The sequence below is a fragment of the Panthera pardus genome, unplaced genomic scaffold (assembly GCF_024362965.1).
Source record: "Panthera pardus isolate Hobbes unplaced genomic scaffold, ASM2436296v1 HiC_scaffold_16, whole genome shotgun sequence".
NCBI lineage: Eukaryota > Metazoa > Chordata > Mammalia > Carnivora > Felidae > Panthera > Panthera pardus.
In genome coordinates this window covers 82,658,441-82,676,018 of record NW_026526721.1, presented here as the reverse complement: position 1 = coordinate 82,676,018, position 17,578 = coordinate 82,658,441, and the positions used below count along the sequence as shown (strand labels likewise).

Genomic DNA, 17,578 nt, shown 5'->3' with positions numbered 1-17,578 from the left:
TTTCAGCATTTTCCTTTGTGGAACTTTAATGCTTTAAAAACTGGGGGAAACTTGACAAATAATAAATAGAATTGAAAACCATTTATTCTTCTTTGATCCTGCCAGTTTCTTATTTGAGTTCCTGTATCAAACTGCTCTGAATTTATCGGTATATATAATATTTGGCTATAGAGCCCTTACTGGATGATTTTCCTAGCCAGGGGTTCTGTGGTAGAGGAAATCTCCAGGTTGCTTTTCACATACTCAGACATCAAGGATTTTATTTATTTATTTTTTCAATTTTTTTTTAACGTTTATTTATTTTTGAGAGCCAGAGCACGAATGGGGGAGGGGCAGAGAGAGATAGGGACACACAGAATCCGAAGCAGGCTCCAGGCTCTGAGCTGTCAGCACAGAGCCCGATCAATGCAGGGCTGGAACCCACAAACTGTGCGATCATGACCTGAGCTGAAGTTGGACACTTAACTGACTGAGCCACCCAGGTGCCCCGGATTTGATTTATTTTTGATAAAAATCAAATTAAAATTTTCTGATTGTGAATCTGTACGTGTTCATTGTTGAAAAATTTACAGGAAAGTAAAAACAATAGGAAAGTCATTCATGATGCCACCAACCAAAAATGAAAACTCTTAATGTTTGGATTTACTTGTTTCTAACCACTATTATTTCTGAGCAAATACTGCATTTTTTTTTGTGTGTGTGTGTGTGTGTGTGGTTTTTTTTTTTTCTAAGATTTTTTTTAATCTCTACACCCAATATGGGGCTTGAACTTACAACCCCAAGATCAAAAGTCATATACTCTACTGACTGAACCAGCTAAGCACCCCTTTTTGTTTGTTTTTGTTTGTTTTTATGTGTGTGTGTGTGTATTTTTTAATGTTTTATTTATTTTTGTGAGAGAGGGAGAGTGGGGGAGGGGCAGAGAAAGAGGGAGACAGAGGATTTGAAGCAGGCTCTGTGCTGACAGTAGTGAGCCCATGTGGGGCTCGAACTCACAAACTATGAGATCAAGACCTCAGCCGAAGTCAGATGCTGTTTTTTGTTTCAATTAAAAATAATTTAGGTAATACTGGTCATAGGATTTAGAAACTTACCATCTTGTATGTAATATACATGCTCATGTTTATGTAACAAATATTTAGTGTTTACTACATATGTACCAGGCACTTCTCTGAGAACTGTACAAAACAATCATGTGGCACAGGTACTGCTATCTTTATTTTTTATTATTTTTTTTAGATTTTCTTTTTTTAATGTTTATTCGTTTTTGAGAGACAGAGATAGAGCGCGAGTAGGGGAGGGGTAGAGTGAGAGGGAGACACAGAATCTGAAGCAGGCTCCAGGCTCTGTGACAGCAGTGAGCCCGATGTGGGGCTCGAACCTTGAGATCACAACCTGAGCCGAAGTCGGGCGCTTAGCTGACTGAGCCACCCAGGCGCCCCTGATTTTTATTTTTAAGTAATCTCTATACCCAATGTGGAGATCAAACTTACAACCCCAAGAATAAGAATCTCATTCTCTACTGACTGAGCCAGCCAGGCATCCCTGTTATCTTCATTTTATTAATGAGGAAATTTTGACAGAGAAGTAATTACACAAAATTTCACATCTGGTAAATGGGAAGAGTCAGGATTTAAACCCTGGCAGTCTATCTCTACAAAGTTTAAATTGATCATGTCTATGTTATTTCTCATTGAAAAAATTTTGATTATACAAAAGGTTGAAAAGAAAGTAAATTCCATTGACCTTTCCCCATTCCCATTTCCCAGGAGTAACCATTGTAATAGTTTCTTGTGTATCCTTCCATATCCTATTTGCATATACGAAGCAGAGGTGTATGACTGTTAAAAACACACATACATATGGAGTTATAGTGAACAAGCATAAACTATGCAAAAGATCAAGTAAAACTACTCTTTAATGCTCTGAGAGGTACTACAAAGCCAGAGAATGTGGTAATTTAAAAAAAAATCTGAGTTACTCTATGCATACCTTCTGTGATTTTGTGGTTTCTGCCTGTTAGAAATTGTCCACATTGAAAGTAAACATTGATTGTGATTTCTTTCAGGACATTGCTAGTATTACTGGCTCTCATAAAACAGAGCAGCGGAATGCTGATCTTACAGGAGATGAGACTTCACGTCTTTTTGTAAAGAAAACAATAGTAGTGGGCAATGTGTCCAAGTAAGTATCCAATTGAATTCTCCTATTTTCAGCTGTCCATTTATGTTAATACTCTTGCATACTTTTATTATTATAGTATTACTGTAGGAAGAGGCCTTAAGGATTTTTTTTCCCCCAAACTCTTTGTTGTTTTAAAAGTAAACTGAGTCTAAAGACTTGAAACTCTTGCTTCAGGGTGTCTGTTAATCTTTGACATAGAGTAAAATTGTGCTTGGTAAAAATTTCTAAGACCTGAGCTTTTTTTTTTTTTTTTTTTTAAATTTTTATTTATTTATTTTTATTTATTTTTTTTTTTTAAATTTTTTTTTTTCAACGTTTTTTATTTATTTTTGGGACAGAGAGAGACAGAGCATGAACGGGGGAGGGGCAGAGAGAGAGGGAGACACAGAATCGGAAACAGGCTCCAGGCTCCGAGCCATCAGCCCAGAGCCTGACGCGGGGCTCGAACTCACGGACCGCGAGATCGTGACCTGGCTGAAGTCGGACGCTTAACCGACTGCGCCACCCAGGCGCACCAAAATTTTTATTTTTATTTTTTAATGTTTATTTATTTTTGAGACAGAGAGAGACAGAGCATGAATGGGGGAGGGTCAGAGAGAGGGAGACACAGAATCGGAAGCAGGCTCCAGGCTCTGAGCCATCAGCCCAGAGCCTGATGCGGGGCTCGAACTCACGAACCGTGAGATCGTGACCTGAGCTGAAGTCAGATGCTCAACCGACTGAGCCACCCAGGCGCCCCAAGACATGAGCTTTTATACAAATGGAGTGTTATTTTTTTTTAAGATTTTATTTCTAAGTAATCTCTACACCCAACGTGGGACTCAAACGCACAACCCCAAGATTAAGAGTCGTGTGCTTCACCACCTGAACCAACCAGGCACCCCATATACAAATGGTGTATTTTATCAAGTTTGTTAGTATGGATAAATTGGAAGAAGTTTTGACTTTTTCTGATCTATGAACTAGTTCTATTTTCAGGGGCCTTAGCTAATGGCTAAAAATATTTGTTGCCCAAATTGAAGTCTTTTAAATTTTTAACAAAAAATTGCAGAGCATGTCTTGAAGACAGAATTTCTCCAAGCTGAGGGGCTAGCTCTTTAACTATGATTATGGTTATATATATGATTATATGTTATATATACTTATATATATGATTATATAAGTATCTCAAGGTGTCTTGTGGGAACACCATCATTTTTGCCAAATATCTAGGAATGGATAGACCTAAATCTTCAAATAGTGTAAGAATGTTATTTCCTCACAAAGTCTTTATTTGCCCTTCTCCTCCCTCATGAAATATATTTTCCCTATGCTCTCTTGTCATCTTTATCATATAATCATTTTCTGTTTTTATATAATTTTCCCAAATCAGACTGGAATCTCTTTAGGGTAGAAAGTATGTCTTGTTTGTTTTGTACCTTATAGCAGTTGATTTTCAGTAAATATTTGATTATTGAGTAAGTTGATATATTTATGAAAATTGTAATTAGATTCAGTTATTGAAAATAAAGGATTCAGGCAGACAGTAATTATTTTGGGGGGGGAAAATCAGATTGGGGGAGAAGTCTTCCAAGCCCCAGTTAATGGATCACAAATAACAAACAAGTACATTAAAGAGTCTCAGGATAATAAAAACAAAGATTTCTAATGGTCTGTGTGATAGTATTTAAATGGAAGCATAAAGGGGCACCTTGGTTGAATGTCCAACTCTTGATTTTGACTCAGGTCATCATCCCAGGGTGGTGGGTCGAGCCCTGCATTGGGCTCCGCACTGAGCGTGGAGCCTGCTTAGGGTTCTCTTTTTCTATCTTCCCTCCCCCTACCTCCTGCCCCTCTCCCGAACTCACTCTCAATAAATAAATAAATTAAATAAATAAATGGAAGCATAAAATATGATTAAGGCAATTAGATTTCTGTTTTATAGATGATATTAGAGTGGGTATGCATTTAGGTAAGGGAACTGATACACCATGTGAAGTGTTAAGAGTTGGGGCTTAACAATAGTACAAGACCAGTCAGCTCAGAAAAGTCCAAAACTGGAAATCTAGATAGACCCACCATTCCACAAGACGACTGGGAGAAACAGTCATTGACATTTCAAACAAGTACATTTAATTTGTACGTTTTTGGGTCTTTTGAAGACCAGCTAGAACTAAAATACTGGTTAACTATGGTTAATTATGGTAGAGAGGGAATGGTTGACATGAGAGTTGTAAAGTCCTTGTTTGTTGTGGAAGAGGGAAAAATTATTGATTTATTTTAGACTTGTTAAGAATGCTTGTTAATCTGAGATAATAACTAAAAGAATAGACATATGTTTTTATTTTATTTATTTTTTAAGGTTTATTTTTGTGAGAGATAGAGCAGGGGAGGGGCAGAGAGAGAGGGAGACAGAGGATTCAAAGCAGGCTCTGTATCAGCAGCAGAGAGCCCAGTGTGGGGCTTGAACTCATGAACTGCAAGATCATGACCTGAGCTGAAGTCTGATGCTTAACGGACTGAGCCATATGTGTGTATATATATATATATATATATATATATATATATATATATATATATATATATATGGCTAGTATATATATAATTTTTTTTTTTTTTAAAGTAGACTTCATGCCCAGCATGTGAGCCCAACATGTAGCTTGAACTCACGACCCTGAGATCAAGGCCTCAGCTGACATCAAGAGTTGGATGCTTAAGGGCGCCTGGGTGACTCAGTTGATTGAGTGACTGACTTTGGCTCAAGTCATGATCTCGTGGTTTGTGAGTTCGAGCCCTGCATTGGGGTCTGTGCTGACAGCTTGCTCAGAGCCTGGAGACTGTTCTGGATTCTGTCTCCCTTTCTCTCTGCCCCTCCCTCACTCACACTCTGTCTCTGTCTCTCTGAAAAATTAAAAAAAAAAAAAAAAAAAAATTTAAAGGTTGGACGCTTAACTGACTGAGCCACCCAGGCTCCCCTAGAGATTTAAACTTTAAAAGTAGTAAGAGGAAGGTGGGGAAATTGAATGAAAAAAGGGAAAAAAAACCCCTGATTCCATAAGAAGGCAAGCAGGGACAGGAGGAGGGATTTGATGAAGAGAAAAAAACAAGGCAAATAGTGTAAAATACTCTAGTAACAACAAATCTAAACATATCAATTATAAAAAATGCCTAGGGATTGTTATCTAGTTAAAAGATATTGTATTGATATAAAATCATCTAAAATTTAGTTCTCTGTTGTTTATCAGTTACACATCTAAATACAGAAAAATTGAAAGTAAGCAAATAAGTGAGATTTAGCTGGCAGATACTAACCAAAAGAAAACTAGTGTAGCATATTAATATCAGGGAGAATAGAATTTAAGACTAAAAGTATTCATAAAGGTAAAGAGTTATTATATAATGTTAAAAAGTTCTATTCAACAGGGTGATATTAAATAACAGTGTACTAGACAATAGTCTTAAAGTATCTAAACCAAAACTGAATCACAGGAGAAGTTTCTAAATGCACTAGTATACTGAGAGATTTTATGCACCTTCTCAGTAATTGGTAGATCAAGCAAAATATCTATATGAATATAAAAGATTTGAACATCAGTTAACAAAGCTTGATCTGATATACACACATAGACTATTACATGTAATAGTTGAAACATCTTTAAGCATAAGGAACATTTATGAAAATGACCACATAATAAGCCATAAAGTAAGCTCTAACAAATATTGAAGGACTTGTATCATACAGACTGTTTTTGTTTTTTTTTTTTTTAAGATTTATTTTTAACCAATCTCTACACCCGGCATGGGGCTTGAGCCCAACCCTGAGATCAAGAGTCAGGCTCCACTGACTGAGCCAACCAGGTGCCCCCAGACTACTGTTTTTGATCACTGTTACAGTAAAGTTAGAAATCAGTGACAGTAGGGCGCCTGGGTGGCTCAGTTGAGCCTTTGGCTCAGGTCATGATCTTGTGGTTCATGGGTTTGAGCCCCACATCAGGCTCTGTGCTGACAGCTCAGAGTCTGGATACTTGTCTCTGTCTCTTTCTACCCCCCCCTCATTGTGTTCTGTCTCTCTTTCTCTCAAAAATAAATGTTGAAAAAGAAAAAAATCAATGATAGTAGGATAACTAGAAAATTTTATGTCTAGCAATTTAAACCACTTCCAAACAATTCATAAGTCAATGAAAAAATCACATTAAAATATTCACAACTAAATACTCAAATAAGAACTTGTAGGATAACACCGGAGGAATATTTAAAGGGAAATGTATAGTCTTAGATGTCTGCAGTAGAGGAAAAGCTTAAAATTAATGAACTAACCATCTCAATTAGAATGATGCAAAGAAATTAGAAAAAAATAAAAACAAAACCCTGTATACACAAACTTGGTGAAATTAAGGAAAAAAGACATAGCTACAAATGATGTACTGTGAGGTAAGAAATAATGCCAACATCTTTATGCCGGTACATTTAAAAATTTAGGTGAAATGGAGAGTTCCTAGAAAAATACTGTTTATGACTCAAGAAAGGAAAAACTTTGAATAGTCTTACAACTACTAAGTAACTTTAATTACTGATTTTTAAAACATTCCGATCACAAAACCAAACCAAACTACTAGGCTTAGATTGCTTTACAGGCTGAGTGAACACATAATTTCAGTTGTATACAAAGTCTTCTGGAGAGGGCACCTGGCTGGCTTAGTTGGTAGAGCATGCAATTTTTGAACTTGGGGTTGTGAGTTCCAGCCCCACGTTGGGTATAGAGATTGCTTAAAAAAAAAAAAAAAAAGTAACCAGAAAGCCCCCCAAAATCTTCTGAGGATAAAGAGACAACACTTAATCAGGCTATCTTATGAGGATAGCCTAACTTTTTAAATAAAGCCAAACAGTTCACGAGAAAAAGAAAATTATAGGACATTCACAGTTGTGAATAGAAGTGCATAAATACTGAACAAAATCATAAACTGAATTCAGTAAATACAGAAATGATAATACTTCATGATCAAGAAATGCAAGTTTGGATTAACATTAGAAATCAATATAACTTAGCCCGCTGCATTATTAAGGATAACCACAGGCACAGGTAAATGTATAGAAGGCTGTGACTGGGGTGCCTGGGTAGCTCAGTTGGTTGAGCGTCCAACTCTTGATTTCAGCTCAGGTCATAGTCCCAGGGTTGTTGGATTTAGCCCTACATCGAGCTCCACACTGAGCATGGGGGGATCCTTGGGATTCTTTCTCTCCCTCTGTCCCTCTTCCCTGCTCATGCTTGTGTGTGCTTGCTCTCTCTCTCTCTCTCTCTCTCTCTGTCTCTCTCTGTCTCTCTCTCTCAAAAAAAAAAAGGCCATGACAATATTTTCTAACAATGTAATAAGGCCTCATGAAATAAAGGGAGGGCTAAAGATACTAGTTTTACCATGGTCAGGACTTAAGGGGATGGTGTATTTTGGCTTTTCTTAATTTATTTCTTAAAACTTTATTTTGAGAGAAAGAAAAGTGTGAAAGAAGGAGAGAGGCAGAGAGAAGAGAGAATCCCAAGCAGGTTCTGCACTCTCAGCACAGAGTCCAACATGGGGCTCAAACCCACCAATGGGAGATCATGACCTGAGCCGAAACCAAGAGTTGGGTGCTTAACCGACTAAGCCACATAGGCACCCCTGTTTTGTCTTTTAAAAGGCAAGAGACCAGTTGCAAACTTTGTGGCAGCAATGAAGAGTTCAGAGTTATAGCACTCTGAAACCTAAATGAAATCAGCCCGAAAGCTAGAGAGACCCTAGCCCGGGAATAAAATATGCCAGTTTATTTCTACCTCATTTCTACCTCCACTTGGAAAGGCAAAATTGATTTTTTTTTTAATTGGATGATGATAATCAGAAAATAAAACGAACTTTAAGGGCATGCTCCTTAGAAACCAGAATAAATAAATAAATAAATACTTTTAAAAGATTAACAGCAAAAGATTCACTTTGATTGGTTAGGGGATAGAGCTATTAAATCTTTCTAGAATTAAAAATTTTTTAAGTTAGAATATTTTTTAGGGGAGTGGGAGGTATATGCTTCCAGTTATGGAATGAATAGTCATGAGGATGAAAGGTACAGTGTAGGGAATGTAGTCAGTGGTATTGTAATAGTGTTGTATGATGACAGATGTAGTGAGCATAGCCTAATGTATAGAGGTGTTGAATCACTCACTGTGTAGTATACTGAGACTAATGTAACATGTCAGCTATACTTCAATAAAAAAAATGGTCTCAGCCTTATTGACCTATAATTGACAAAATTATATTTAAAGTGTACATTGTAATTTGATATAAGTATACATTTTGAAGGGATTCCTGCCATCAAGTTAATTAACATATCCAGTATCACCTCATGTTTACTTTTTAAATTTTTTTAGCATTTATTTATTTTTGAGAGAGGGAGAGCAAGTGTGAGTGGGGGCTGAGCAGAGAGAGGGAGACAGAGGATCCAAACACAGAGCCCAACGTAGGTCTCAAACTCACAACTATGAGATCATGAACTGAAATCAAGAGTTGGCTGCTTAACCGACTGAGCCACCCAGGTGCCCCATTTTTTTTTTTTTTTTTTTTTAAGATTTTATTTTTAATCTCTACACCCAATGTGGGGCTTGAACTCACAATCTCAGAGTCACATGCTCCACTGACTGAGCCAGCCAGGCGCCCCATCACCTCACATACTTATCTTTTTTTTTTGGGGAGTGTGAGAACATTTAAGTTCTTTTCGCTCAGCAAATTCTATAATGTTATCTACTGTAGTTACCATGTTATACATTAGATCTTCAGATCTTATTCATCTCAAAGCTGAAAGTTTGTACCCTTTTACCAAACTTTCTGTATTTCCTCTACCACTAGCCTCTGGTAACCATATTTCTGTTCTGTTTTCACGAGCTTGACTTTTTTAGATTTCATGTATAAGTGATACTGTGTAGTATTTGTCTTTCTCCATGTTAGTATTTGTTTGGCTTATTTCACTTAGCATAATGCCCTCCAGATCCATCCATGTTCTCACAGATGTCAGAATTCCCTTCTTTCTCATGGCCGAATAATATTCCCTTACACACACACACACACACACACACACACACACACACACACTCAGTTGACCCTTTAGCATTCTTGAGCAATGTGAGGGTTAGGGGCATCAACCTCCCACACAGATGAAAATGCACATAAAACTTTTCACTTCTCAAAAGTAACTACTAGTAGACTGCCGTTGCCTGGAAGCCTTATCGGTGACATAAACGATTGATTAGCACATATCTTGCATGTTACGAGTAATAGAGAAATAAAATAGAGAAAAGAAAATATTAAGAAAATCGTAAAGGGGTGCCTGGCTGGCTCAGTCAGTAGAACATGAGATTCTTGATCTCAGGGTCATGAGTTTAATCCTCATGTTGGATGTAGAGCTTACTTTAAAAGAAAAAATAAAAAGTCATAAGAGAAAATACACTTACGGTATTGTAAAAAAATGACATGTAAGTGGACCTGCACAGTTCAAAGCCATGTTGTGCAAGGATTAACTGTATGTATATGTGTATACATCTTTGTCCATTCACATCTTTATTCAATCATATGTTAACGGACATGTATGTTTCCATATCTTGGCTATTGTAAATAATGCTGCTGTGAACATGGGAATGCAAATAGCACTTTGATAACCCATTTTCATTGTCTTTGCATATATACACAGCAATGTGGCAGTTTTTTAAATTTTTTTGAGGAACCTTCATATTGTTTTCCATAGTAGCTATACCAATTTATGTTCCCACCAATAATGCACAAAGATTCCCTTTTCTCCATGTTCTTGCTAACACTTGCTATCTCATATTTTTGATGATAGCCATTCTAACAAGTATAAGGTGATAACTCATTTTAATGTGCATTTTTCTCATGATTAGTGATGTTGACCACCTGTTTATGTACCTGTTGACCATTTGTATGTTTTGTTTGGAAAAACGTGTATTTAGTTCCTCTGCCCATTTTTAAATAGATTTTTATGACTTTTTTTTTCTATTCAATTGTGTGTGAGTTCTTTATATATTTTCAGTATTAACCTTTTGTCAGATAAATGATTTGCACATATTTTTTCTCATTCCTCATTTGCCTTTTCATTTTGCTGGTGGTGTCCTTTCCTGTGCAGAAACTTGTTTATTTGCTTTTGTTGCCTGTGCTTTCAGCGTCAGATCCAAAAAATCATTTCCCAGACCTGTCATGGAGCTTGCCCCTGTAACCTTTCTTCTTACCCTTAAAAGTTTTCTTCTAGGAGTTTTATGGTTTCAGGTCTTTTTTTTTTTTTTTTTTTTTTTTAATGGTTTCAGGTCCTAAATTTAAGTCCTACATCTGTTTTGAGTTGATTTTTATATGTGGTATAGGATAGGGGTCTAGTTTCATTCTTTTGTATGTAGTTGTCCCATTTTCCCAACACCATTTATTAAAGAGACTGTCCTTTCCCTATTGTATATCTTAGTGCCTTTGTCATAAATTAATTGACCATATATGCATGCGCTTATTTCTGTGCTCTCTTCTAGTCCATTTATCTATGTGTCTGTTTTTATGCCAAACCGTAGCGTTTTATTACTATAACTTTTTAATATAGTTTGAAACCGGGAAGTATGATGCCTTCTTCTTTTTTTTTTTTTTTTTTTTTAATCAGAAAAGAGACTATTTGGGGGTCTTTTATGATTCCATACAGATTTTAGGATTGTTTTTTCTATTTCTGTGAAGAATACTGTTGGGATTTTGATAGAGATTTCATTGAATCTGTAAGATTGCTTTGGGTAGTATGAACATTTTAACAATATTCTTCCAGTCCATGTGCATAGAGTATCTTTTTATTTATTTGTCTTCAGTTGTTTTCATCAGTGTCTTGTAGTTTTCAGTGTACAGGCCTTTCATCTTAGTTAAATTTATTGCTAAGTATTTTATTGTTTTTGATGCAATTGTAAATGGGATTATTTTCTTAATTCTCTTATAGTTTGTTGTTAGTGTATAGAGACACAATTGACTTTCTATGTCGACTTTATATCCTACAAACTTACTGAATTTATTACTTTTAACAGTTTTTAGGTGGAGTCTTTAGGGTTTTCTGTATTTAATATCCCATTCAGATAGAGACAGTTTTACTTCTTCTTTTGCAGTCTGAATACTTTTTATTTCTTTTTCTTGCCTAATTGCTCTGGCTAGAACTTCCAGTACTATGTTGAATAAAAGTTGTGAGAGTAGGTATCTTTGTCTTGTCCTTGATTTTAGTTCGAGTAAGAGCTTTTAATTTTTCACCATTGTGATGTTAGCTGTGGGCTTGTCATATGTGGCCTTTATTGGAGGTATGTCCCCTCTATACCCAATTTGTTGAGAGTTTTTTCAAGAATAGCTGTTGAATTTTGTCAAGTGCTTCCTCTGCATCTGTTGAGATGATCATAGGATTTTTATCTTTCATTTTGTTAATGTAGTTTATCACACTGATTGATCTGCAGATGTTGCATCCCTGGAATAAATACCACTTGATCATGGTGTATGATCTTTTAATGTACTGTTGAATTCTGTTTGCTAATATTTTGTTCAGGATGTTTTCATCTATGTTTATCAGGGATATTGGCCTGTAATTTCTTGTAGTGTTGTCTGTGTTTGGTATCAGGGTAATGCTAACTTTGTAAAATGAATTTGTAAGTGTCCCCTCTTCTTGTATTTTTTTGGAAAAGTTTGAGAAGGATTGGTGTCAATTCTTCAAATATTTGGTAGAAGTCACCCTTTAAGTCATCTGATCCTGGAATTTTCTTTGTTGGGAGGTTTCTGATTACTGATTTCAGTCTCCTTACTAGTAATTGTTTTATTCAGATTTTCTATTTCTTTATGCTTCAGTCTTGGTAGCATGTATGTTTCTAGGAATTTATCCATTTCTTCTAGGTTGTCCAGTTTGTTGGTATTTAATTGTTCATAGTTTTTTTTAAAAAAACATTTTGTTTATTTTTAAGATTTTATTAAAAAAATTTTTTTAATGTTTATTTTTGAGAGAGAGAGAGACAAAGTACAAGTGGGGGAGGGGCAGAGAGAGAATGAGACACAGAATTTGAAGCAGGCTCCAGGCTCTGAGCTGTCAGCACAGAGCCCAATGTGGGGCTTGAACTGACAAGCTGTGATCTCATGACCTGAGCCAAAGTTGGACCAACCTACCGAGCCACCCAGGCGTGCCCCTTAAGATTTTATTTTTAAATAATTTCTACGTGCAATGTGGGGCTCAAACTCACAACCCCAAGATCAAGAGTTGTATGCTCTACCAACTGAGCCAGCCAGGTGCCCATATAGTTGTTCATAGTTTTATGATCCTTTGTATTTGTGTGGTATTAGTTGTTTGTTTGTTTGTTTGTTTTTTTTAAGTTTATTTTTTTGAGAGAGCTCACAAGCAGGGGAGAGCCAGAGAGAGAATCCCAAGCAGGTTCCACACTGCCAGCACAGAGCCCGACATGGGACTCAAACTCGCGAACTGTGAGATCGTGACCTTAGCAAAACCAAGAGTCAGACACTTAACTGACTGAGCCATCCACGAGCTGTGTGCTATTAGTTGTAACATCTCCTCTTTATTTATAATTTTATTTGAGTCCTTCCTCTTTTTTCTTGGTAAGTCTAGCCAAGGGTTTGTCTATTTTGTTTACCTTTAAAAAAAAAAATAGCTCTTTTTGTCTCCATTTCTTCTGTTTCCCCTCTCATCTTTATTATTTCCTTCTTTCTATTAACTTTGAGCTTTGTTCATTCTTTTGAGATCTTTCTTAATGTAGGCATTTATTGCTATAAATCTCCTTCTTAAAACCTGCTGTATCCCTTAGGTTTTGATATGTTGTATTTCCATTTTCAGTTAAGATATTTTTTGATTTCTCTTGGATTTCTTCTTTGACTCATTGATTGTTCAGTAGCATGTTCTTTAATCTCCGTATATTTATGAATTCCCAGTTGTTTTCTTATAATTGATTTTTAATCTTGTTTTAAGTAGGAGTTAAATGTTTTGCTAGGTTTTTGAAGGAAAAAAGAATTCAGGCTTCTTTCTTTTTTCTCCTCCAGGTACATACCTCCTGATAAGAGAGAAGAAAATGACCAGTCAACCCACAAGTGGATGGTATATGTCCGAGGGTCTCGTAGAGAACCCAGCATTAATCATTTTGTCAAGAAAGTTTGGTTCTTTCTTCATCCCAGTTATAAACCAAATGACCTTGTGGAAGTTAGGTAAGCACAATTAAGTTATTTAATTTAGGAATTACAGATTTACTGATGTGGAAGAAGAGTGTTTTTACTTGAGAAAATTCCCTTTAATTATTATTAATAATTTACTTAGTTTTGGCTTTTAGTCACAATGTAGTTTTAATTGTGGTTCCTTCATGCAGATTATTGTCTCTCTGTAAAGGCACTATTTCCTCCTGTCAGAATTACATTAGTGGATTCTCCTCCTTCTGGAAATAGCTGAACTTATTTATGTAGATACAGATGAAATGTAAAAGTTTCCTGTTTTTTATATCATAATATAATAGTATTAAACATAGGATTCTAACATTACAGAAATATTTAATTTTCAAAGTTCCCATGATTTCAGCCTCTCAGAAGTAACCCCAGTGATATTTTTCCTACATATATTAACCTAGTACAGTTTGTTATTGTTGGTATTATTATTTCACGAAGATGGATTGATTTTATATGTATACTATTCTGAAATTTGTTTCATTTAGGTATTCTTTACATCTTTATGTGATGTTGCATATCACATATACATTCATTGTGTGAATGTATTGTAGAAGTGGTTTTGGTTTATTATCAGTGAAATTTATATCCTTATCTCTCTTCAGAACTTCTCTCCACTCCTGACTCTTAAACAGAACATGGCTGGGGCGCCTGGGTGGCTCAATCCATTGGGCATCCAACTTGGGCTCAGGTCATGACCTCACAGTTCAGGAGTTCAAGCCCCGCATCAGGCTCTGTGCTGACAGCTCGGAGCCTGGAGCCTGCTTCGGATTCTGTGTCTCTCTCTCTACCTGCCCCTCCCCCCGCTTGCTCTCTGTCTCTCAAAAAAAAATTAAACTAAATAAATAAAATAGAACATGGCTCTCTCCTAAGAACACTGCTTCTGAGAACAACTTTCAAACAACAGTTGTTTTTTCTCTCTTATACCATGTGCCGTTAGGTCCAGGGGTGGGGTGTGTGTCTTTCTTGCACATATTTGTGGCTTCTAGATCATCTTTTCCCCTTTTCTGCCTAAAAGCCCTCAGCTCCTTTGGAGCATTGTATCGTCCTCCTTGTTGCAGACATCTACTAATTTCCCAGTTACTCCCCTCTTTCAAAGACAGTTTTAGCCAATGTCCTGATGTTTCCTGTTGATGTCATTCTCAAGGACTTTGACGTGGAAGTAGACAGCTCACCCAGAACCCTAATTTCTAAGTTCATTGATTTCCTCACTTTTTAAATGAGGTTATTATGATACTGGTATACTGTAGAATATAGGCTGAGTAAGGAGAGAAGGAAATTATATAAAGAGCAGTGAGAGGTAGTGAAAATTGGTATGGGTAAGAAGTGGAATTCCCAGTGGGTTCAAAAAATAGTTGGATTAGGAATGGAGCTGGAAAGATAGGAATTGATAGATGGTCAGAAGGGAAAATACTTGGAAATGGGATTTTTATTTTCTTCATATGGATGATAGTTATCCCAGTATCAATGATCCATCTTTTCCTTACATTTTTTAAAGATTTTATTATTTTTAAAAAGTTTATTTTGAGAGAGAGCAAGAACATGAGTGGGGGAGGGGCAGGGAGAGGAAGAATCCCAAACAGACTCCACGTTGTCAGCACAGAGCCCGATGCAGGGCTCAATCCCATGGATTGTGAGATCACAACCTGACCCAAAATCAGGAGTCAGACATTTAACCGACTGAGCCACCCAGGCACCCCAGCATATATCCTGGATTTAATTGTACCTCTCCATGTTCTTTACATGGATCTTAAGATGTTTTTCACATCAGGTGTCTAAAGTAATTTGATGAGTAGGGGAGACTCTTGGGGTTAATCTCCCCTGTAGCTCATAAGCAAATGTGTGTTTCTCATGTACTCTGAATTTGCTCATCACAGTACATTACTTGTAGATTCTGCTAAGAAGCATCTTTTTGACATTTGGTTCAGTTACCACGACCATCCTTAGCCAGCTTCCTAAAGGCTCTGATAGTAAACTTTGCTTTTAGGTACAAGATAGTCACTAAATGCATTCTAGGTCCAGGACTTGATGCAGGGATTGCAAAGATGAAGAACACATGGTTCCTTCCTTTGAGAAGTTTAGTAGAGTATTCTGGTCCTAGTACATGAGTGACTAAAGTTCGTTGTATCTGTTTCATTTAGCTTGAATATAGGAGCTCTCTAGAGCTACACTGTCTAATATTATGACGCACGTAAGTAATTTAAAATTTTCTAATTGCCACATTGAAAAGTAAAAACCAAAAAAGTGAAACCAGGTCATTTCACATGGTAATTCAGTCTTAGGCTGTTTTATTAGAGGTAAAGCAGACTTGCTCTACCCTGCATTCTGACAATATCTAGCCATGGTGTTATGCCTCTGGGAGGAGAGTCGTCTGAACAGTAAGGAGATCTCACACCACAGGGATGTGGACAACTAGCAGTTAAAGTGTGGGCCCTGGAGTTTGTTGCCTGAGTTTGAATCTCAGCTCTACTGCATATTTGCTGTGTGACCTTGGGGAAGTTAGTTATTCAACCTCACTGTGTCTCAGAAGGGACATTTCGTAGTGTGATTGTGAAGATTAGATAAGTTAATAGATATGAAGGGCTTAAAACAGTGATTGGGTCATAGTAAATATTTAAGTGTCTGCTGCTGTTGCAGGGAATAGAATGTGTTCATTTTAAAAAGAGAAACTTAGGGGATGTTTTAGGGTTTTTGAAGGTCATGTGGAGGAAGAATTTGTGATTGCAAAAGGCATATAGTAGATCTAACATGTAGGAGAAAGGTGAAATATTTTTATAATGGAACTGTTCAGAAATGTGGTAGAGAATCTCATTAAGTAATGAGTTTTAGGTCACTAGAAGTGACCTTGGAAGACTGGTTGACCATTTGAATTAATTACTTGGACAAGGAGTTGTACTCCATGCTGTATATATCTAGTAAAGCCATTTTTTTTTTTTTAACCCAGTATTCTCTGAGTTTTCCTTCTTGGTTATTGATACATTTCACCTTCTGTGAGGAATCCAGAAATAAAAAAGTCTGTTTGAGGGAAGCAGTCTTTTTGTGTGTGAGATACGTGTATCTTTTGAAGTTTAACATTTCTATAGGTGATGTCTGTTGGTAAGTCTTAGGTTCCTTTTTTTGCTTCCAAAAATATGGTTAGGGAGAAATTTCCTGTTAAAAGCATTGTTCCTTTTTCCTGGCCCTCTATGCTGTTTGTCTGTCTTCTCTGACAGCAGTCCTTCCTGTTCATTCATGAGAGTTTAGCCAATGTACATAAATTGAGGAACACCGCTAATTTGCAATATCTGTTGTAAGAGAAATTCAGCATACAAACAATATAATTGATGTATTGAAAAATGAATTTAGGCTATCTACTTAGCTTTAATGGAATTTAAATGACCAAACATGTCATCAATAAAACTTTAATTATTATTCTTACATTCACCATGCCTTGGCCCTACTTCATCCCTTTTCAAATTACTGTATCAAGTCAATCTTCTCATTTGACCCTAAACTTAAAAAAAAATTTTTTTTTAATGTTTTATTTTTTATATTTGAGAGAGAGACAGAGAGACAGTGAGTAGGGGAGGGGCAGAGAGACAGAGACAGAATCTGAAGCAGGCTCCAAGCTGTCAGCACAGAGCCCGACGTAGGGCTCAAACACACGAACCACGAGATAATGACCTGAGCTGAAGTTGGATGCTTAACCGACTGAACCACCCAGACGCCCTGACCGTAAACTTTTTAATTTCTGTCTGGACCTATACCAACATCATAGCTACTTTACTTACTATAACTCACCTGGTGTTCAACTGGTTTCTCCCACCCAGGACACTCTAGTTTTCTTTCTCTCTGTTTTATAACATAGCTATTGCTTTTTCTCCCTTCCATCCTACTCTCGTACTCGTGGATTTTTCCTGACTTGAGCTTTCCTGGTAGCCTTGTGCTTGGTAATTCACATCCGTTGTTAGACTCCTTTCAGGTTGTGTTCTTGGACTCAGCCCTTACTGAATTCATGTCTCTTCTTAGTTTTTGAAAAGCACATCCAGCTGAATGTTTCTTCCTCCCTGTCATCTTGGCATCTTCTCTCATTATAGTAATTCCAAGGTAGTGATTCATAATGAACATTTTCACTTTAAAGCATTCTCTCTCCCCTGTTAAACCATATTATTTTTGAGTACATGAAGTTCTCTCAG

At 36.6% G+C, this 17,578-nt stretch overlaps 1 protein-coding gene across 5 annotated transcripts in view; it reads left to right on the top strand.

Annotated features, from left to right (window-relative positions):
• YEATS2 (YEATS domain containing 2) overlaps positions 1 to 17,578 on the top strand; it is a 112,536-nt gene that overhangs the window by 28,932 nt on the left and 66,026 nt on the right. For all 5 annotated transcript variants that reach the window (XM_053903597.1, XM_053903593.1, XM_053903594.1 and 2 more), the window contains 2 exons: positions 2,069 to 2,184; positions 13,233 to 13,394. In XM_053903597.1, coding sequence (XP_053759572.1) covers positions 2,069 to 2,184; positions 13,233 to 13,394 — 278 coding nt within the window. The remainder of the gene's footprint in view (positions 1 to 2,068; positions 2,185 to 13,232; positions 13,395 to 17,578) is intronic.